Source organism: Callorhinus ursinus, unplaced genomic scaffold (assembly GCF_003265705.2).
Source record: "Callorhinus ursinus isolate GAN/ISIS: 27379988/994484 unplaced genomic scaffold, GSC_fseal_2.0 scaffold627, whole genome shotgun sequence".
In the NCBI taxonomy this organism is placed as follows: domain Eukaryota; kingdom Metazoa; phylum Chordata; class Mammalia; order Carnivora; family Otariidae; genus Callorhinus; species Callorhinus ursinus.
Genome location: NW_027397682.1, coordinates 1 through 6896, shown reverse-complemented (window position 1 = coordinate 6896; position 6896 = coordinate 1). Strand labels below are relative to the sequence as shown.

Genomic DNA, 6896 nt, shown 5'->3' with positions numbered 1-6896 from the left:
TAAATGTAGGGAGGAAGCTCCTTAACATTGGTTTTGGCAATGATTCCTTGAATATGACACCAGTGGCACCAAAGACAAAAGTGAAAATTAACAAATAGGGCTCCAGGAAACTTAAAACCTTCTGCACAGCAAAAGGAACCATTAACAAAATGAAAAAGCACTATATAGAATGGAAGAAATTTTTGCAAACCATACGTTGGATAAGGAGTTAATACTGGAAATATATAAAGAACTCATACAACTCAAAATCAAAAACAATCCAACTGAAAAATGGGTAGACCTAGACCTTTCTCCAAAGAACACATCCCAATGGCCAACAGACACATGAAAAGATGCTCCACATCACTCATCATCAGGGAAATGCAAATGAAAACCACAATAAGATATTGCCTCACACCTGTCAAAAGGCCTGTTATCAAGAAGGTAAGAGATAAAAATTGCTGGCAAGGGTCTAGAGAAAAGAGAACTCTTTCACACTGCTGGTGCACATGTACATTGATTCAACCACAATGGAAAACAATATGAACTCTTCTCAAAAAATTAAAAATAGACCCACCAATGATGATCCAGTGATTCAACTTCTGGGTATACACACAAAGGAAATAAAAACAGGATTTTGAAGAGAGATAGGCAATCCAGTGTTTACTGCAGCATTGTTCACAATAGCCAAAAAGTGCCCATCAACAAATGAATGGATAAAGAAGATGTGATATATAAATACAATGGAATATTATACAGCCATGAGAAAAGAGGACATCCTGTCATTTGCAACAACATGATGGACCTTGTGGAAGTTTTGCTAAGTGAAATAAGTCAGGCAGAGAAAGACAAATACTGTATGACATCATTTATATGTGTAATCTAAAAAAGCCAAACTCGCAAAAATAGAGAGCAAAATGGTGGTTACCAGGGGTTGGGGAGTGGAGAGGACAAGGCAAATGTTGCCTAAGGGTACAAATTTATAATGAATAGTGAGCACAGACAACAATATTATATTATAATCAACGAACTTGCTAGGAACCTAGAACTTATTCTAATGACTAAAAAGAATAATTATATAATATGATTAAGGTGCTAATTGTTACAATCACATTATGATACATAATGTATTCAGATACATAAATGTATCAACATGTATACCTTAAATTTACACAATGTTATATGTCAAATATATTTCAATTAAAAAAATGGATCAGGGTCAAGATCTGGGCGAGTCTATAGGGTGAATATCAAAGCAAGGCTGCACATCAGGGTCAGGGCCTGTGTCAGTTAAGGATTTGAATAAGGTGCAGTGTCGAGGTGAGGGTTAAGTGAAGTTTCATGATCAATACATGGATGGATCAGAACCATGAGGGTCAGGACCATGATCAAGTCCAGCAGAGGTTCAGTCAGATCACTGTTAGTGGAAGGGTCAAGGTCAGTGTTAGGATGAGATCAGGAAAAGGGTGAGGGTCAAATTCACATGAAGTCCAGGGTCAGGGTCAGTGCAAGAGTGAAGGTCAGAAGGGTCAGAGTCAGGTTAAGGTTGAGTTTTGTCAGCAGGGTGTGAGGGTGTCTCAGGGCCTGAATGACGATCAGTCCAATCAATCAATCCAGGGTTGTTGAGTGTTAGAATCAAGGTCAAGACCAGGGTTAAGAGTAGGCTCAGATCTGTGTGAGGGATAGTCTGGGTGATGGTTTGGTTTCGGGGTCGAGGTCAGAGTCCAGTTTATCAATAAGGGAAGATCAGGGCTAGGGTCAAATTTAGATGACTATCAATTTTATGGTCAAGGTCATGATAAGAGTCTGGGTGAGGATTATGGTCAGAGTCAAAGCAAGCCTCAGGGTTAGAGTTAGGATAAGGTCACAGTCAGGGTCGTGGTAAGGGTCAGATAGCATTAGGATATTTTCAGAGTGAAGTTCTGACTGAGAATCAGGGTTTTGTGAGGGATGTAGTCAACGTCAGTGTCAGAGTCAGACATGATCAGGGGAGGGTCCAGGTGAGACCCTCAGGTAAGAGTGAGGTTGAGTGAAGGTCAAGTTGTGGATAGGATTAGGGACAGCTTAACTGTTAAGAGTGAGGGTAGAGCTTAGGGAATCAGAGTCAGGGTAATAAGTCAAGGTCAGGGTTGGGATCAGGGTGTGTGAGGTTGAGGTTCAGGGTTAAGCGTAACAGGGTCATGGTCAAGGTGAGGGTCAAGGTCAGTGTCACAGTGAAGTTGCTCAGCAATCCCTTCCCCACCACCCAGCACCATGTGCAGCTTTTGCAGATGCCACCTCCTGAAACGCTCTCCTGCACTGAGCTCACCTTCTTGGGAGTCCTCAGTGCTGCCTAACCCTCCCTGCAGACCTCCACAGGGATACAGGTGTCATGAAGGCAGGGATCCTGGAGCAGAATGTTTTGTCCATTGATGGATTCCAAGCACTCAGAAGAATCTGTGGCCTACAGCAGGTGCTCAATTGAAAGCTTATTTAATAAGCAACGAGTATCCATTAAGGTATTTCTGGAGGGAAAAGGTACATCTGGAAATCAAATAAACTGTTCACAATAGTTCTCTCTGTGTAAGAATTACAAGTAACTTTCATGGTTGACTTGACACGTGTCCATATTGTTTCAAATTTTAAAAATTTAATGTTTATTTATAATGACTAAAAGTGGATTTTTCCACTTTGAGAGAAAACAAAGAGCTCCAGATAAAGTTCCTGGTAAAGTGACAAGAGACTCGCACTGTAGCTATTACCCAAGCCTCAAACAACTGGCAGCCTTTGGGGGAGGCTTGGAGCATCCTCAAAGAAACCCTACTCGAGTTCTCTTCTCTAAGGAGGAAAGACAAACCAAGAGGCAAGACAACACAGAAGGTCTATTTATTCAACAGCAGCTTTGAAAAGGAATCCTCGAGACAGTGAGGGGACGTAGTTCCCCATTTCTACCTCACTCCTTTCCCATATGGTTCTGTCCTTCACAGGCTAGAGCCTGATGCAGAAAAGGTGACTGCCTTAGATGTACTTATATACGACCTTGGAGGGCACAGTCTGGAGGTGCAGACGGACGGGACATTTGTAAAAGTGGGACAGCAGAGTCTCACTATAGCCCACCAGGAAGTAGAAGTTGTGTGCAGGCAGCTGCCTCAAGACCAGGACACAGATCTCCAACTGGTTAGCCCAGCGCTTTAGGATCAGCTGGTCGACCAGACACCCTGGGAATGCCCAGCATGAACTTTCAGAGGAAAAAATCCTCTACTGTTTACTCTGCAGCATGGTTCTCCCCATCCAGGTTACCTGAAAGGAACAGGGCACCTCGAAGACCCAGCAGAAACTCCAGAGGTAATATCCAAGAGCACTGGGCACTCAATTCCACCCCCACCATGGTTTCTTCCCTCTTCTTCTGTAAGTGGAATAAAAATAATAACACTTTAAAGTTCAAAGTGCATTATTTCATTACATTCACAAATAAATCCTGTTAAGTAGGTATTTTGGTTATCCTTGTTTTGCAAAGGGAAGACTGAGGCCTTAGCAGGGCATAAAACTCAGATGATCTTCTCCTGTCTAGCCCTTTCCCACTCTTTCTGGACATTTATAGAAGCACTGGCCATCCCTTGGCCCAGAGAGATGAGGCCACCAGCTACTTCTGAGACTGGGGACATGAGCTCTCTCACCATCCAGGGCCATGGCCTCAACCAGTGGATTCTCAGTGTAGATCCAGAAACTCCTACACCTCCAACAGTATGCCTCAAGAGTCTCCACAGCCAGCCCCAGACCTCCACACCCATCCCCAGATCCCCAGATCCTGAAACTCCTAAACCTCCTACAGTGTTCCTGAAGTCTCCACACCCATTCCCAGACCTCCACACTCAGCCCCAGGTCCCCATATCCTAAAACTCCTAAACCTCCTATAGTGTGCCTGAAGAGTCTCTGCACCCATTCCCAGACCTCCACACCCAGCCCCAGACTGCCACACCCAGCCCCAGACCTTAGAAACAGAACCTGAGGGGCACCCGTGTGGCTCAGTCGTTAAGCGTCTGCCTTTGGCTCAGGTCATGGTTCCGGGGTCCTGGGATCAAGCCCCACATCGGGCTCCCTGCTTGGTGGGAAGCCAGCTTCTCCCTCTCCCACTCCCCTGGCTTGTGTTCCCTCTCCCACTGTGTCTCTCTCTGTCAAATAAATAAACAAAATCTTTAAAAAAAAAAAAAAAAGAAACAAACAAACAGAACCTGAAAAGGGAGGGGGACAGGAATCTGTATTTTAAGTTTTCTAGACAGACGACTCAAGTTGAGAAGGCTCATACTGAACAAAACACAGCTGATTCTCCTTAGCTCCCAGTAGTTATGTTCTATAAAGTTACCATGAGCAATGAGTTAGGGAACACTGAACCCTCGCTCCTAGGGGAAACACAGAGTTAAGTTCCTGCATGCCCTGGGTTAAGATAGTTTGATCAACACATCAATATATAACCTTGTTTCATGTGTGTTTCTGCTTAAAGACCCCTTGTTTAATACACATGACTGATTAACACTGAACTCTCTGCTAACAGCATCATAACTCGTGCATGAAGGAAGCTTACCTAACATGCATATTTTCTCCCCAGTGTACATCACACCCTTCTTGTGCTTTGCACTTCAGCATTAAGGCTATTTTAAGGCATTGAAATCACCCACAAAAAGCACAAAACCGTAAACATGGGGCACTAATGGATCTCGAAAAGAACTCTTGTTTACAGCATGAGCGGAAACAAGAAGGCAGCGCCCTCAGTAGGGAAGGTGTGTGCAGGGTGCCTGCTCGGCCCACGTCCCATAGTGATTCGGGAATACGAAATCTGAAAATGAAAACCTCTGAATGAGGAGTTGAATCAAGCCTCTCGCACTTGTTTATCTGGTGTTTGTGTGATAGACATGACCGAGAACTTCCTCCCTGGGGCCCTCAGCACCACGGCCCCTCACCTGCGTGCAGCGACAGCCAGCCCTTGCAGTGGGCGGTGTAATGCGGTACTTGCACCTCCTCGTAGGTCACCAGCTTGTCCCCCTTGCCCACTCTGACTCGGGCCACCCGATTCTAGGTGCACAGAGGGGCAGTGACTGCCCACTCATGGACCCAAGCCTTGGTCCCCCTCCCCCACACCCCCGGCCCCTGCACCCCTCCGCCTGGGGTCCTTCATACCCATCTGAGGGGTCCCAGCCCCTCCACCCTTGGATCCTCCACCACCATCCACCCCATCCCTCCAGCCCCTGGCCCCCAGGGCCCCTGGTTCCCTGACCCCAAAGCCCAGGCCCCACTGCCCCCAGGCCTCGGATCACCAGCCCCTTTGCCCCATTTCCTGCACTCCCACCCCACTAGCCCGGCCCCTCCACCGCAGGGGCCCTGACCACCAGCCCAATCCAGGCCACTGCTACCCCAACCCCTGCGTCCCCGACCCCAGTCCCTCACCACCCCTTCCACCGCCCCTGCCTTCCCCCAGACGCTCTGCTCCCAGGATCCCCCGCCACACACCTGGCCCTCAGATCCCCTGTCACTCCACCCCACACATTGGCCACCAAAAACTAGAACAACATCTAACCCACACATTCAGCAGCCCCCTAGACACAACCCCAACCCTCACCCTCACCCTAACCCTCGCACTAAACTCAGCCCTCCGTGAAGGTCGCCACAAGGCCAGCAGTTTGGACCTTCCATTCTCCTGGACCCTAACCCTAACCCTAGGTTGAGTTTTGACACCACCTGCCCCAAAAACCTGGCTCCAAAGATTAAGGAATTTAGGACACCTGAGCAATACCAGAGGACTCAGCCTGCCACACAGAAGGCAACCATGCCATTTAGAACTCCAGAAAGGATTTAGAGCAGGAGAAACCTGCATGCGCACTGGAGCTCATCCTAGAGAATCCACACTTTCAGCAGCCCCCTGGACCCAAACCCTGAGCCTGACCCTCATCCTAACCCACACCATCAACTCAGCCCTCTGGGGAGCTCTCCACACAGCCGGCAGACCAGACCTGCCATGCTCCTAAGCCCTAACCCTAGGTTGGGTTCTAAGAGGTCAATCCCCAGAGGCCTGGCTCCAAAGCCCCAGGGATTGGGGACACCTGAGCAATACCTGAGGACTCAGCCTGCAGCACAAAAGGAAACTGTGCCACATTTGGAACTCCAGAAAGGATTCAGAGCAGGAGAAATCTGAATGCCCACTGGAGCCAATCCCAGAGAACCCCCACTTTCAGTGGCCCCCTGGACCCAAACCCTGAACCTAACACTCCCTAACCCACACCCTCAACTCAGCCCTTCAGGAAGCTCGCCACACAGCTGGCGGATCGGGCCTGCCATGCCCCTAGGCCCTAACCCTAACCCTAGCTCAGGTACTGAGAAGTCCATCCCCAAAGGCCTGGTTCCCAATCCCCTGGGATTGGGGACACCTGAGCCCTACCGCAGGACTCAGCCTGCCACCCAGAAGGAAATGCTGCCATTTGGGCCTCCAGAAAGGATGCAGAGCAGGAGAAATCGGAAGGCAAACCGGGCCAATCCCAGCAAACCCACACTTTCAGCCACCCACTGAACACGAACTCTGAGCCTGACACTCACCTTGTCCCTAAACTAAGCCTAATCCTAAACCCTAAACCGTAACCTTGGCTCCTAACCTCTAATGCCTGACCTTCACCCTAACCAGAAGAAGGAAACTGGAGAATGGTAAAAGACATTTCAGACGGTCGGGCAGGTGGACACAGTTGAAGTGGGTCTGTGGTCATTATTATAATGTGGAAACTGTAATGATCCATTTCGGGTTATGTGGTCATCTCAGAACAGTGTCCCTGTTCGGGGTAAAAGGCACTGAAGTGTTCCATGTGAAGTGGCAAACGTGGTAAGGAAATGACAGCTGGGGCCTGAGTGGTGGAGATAAAGCGTATTTGCGCTGCGGTGACAGGTTGACCGCACTC

The 6896-nt window shown here is 48.1% G+C and overlaps 1 protein-coding gene across 1 annotated transcript; it reads right to left on the bottom strand.

Moving 5' to 3' along the window:
- Positions 1–2976: 2976 nt before the first annotated feature.
- Positions 2977–5028, bottom strand: LOC112819097 (small ribosomal subunit protein uS3m-like; the record flags this gene model as incomplete). Its single annotated transcript, XM_025866132.1, has 2 exons — positions 2977–3176; positions 4917–5028. Coding segments are annotated over 2 exons (312 nt in total), but the record flags the coding sequence as incomplete, so codon positions are not given.
- Positions 5029–6896: the final 1868 nt, after the last annotated feature.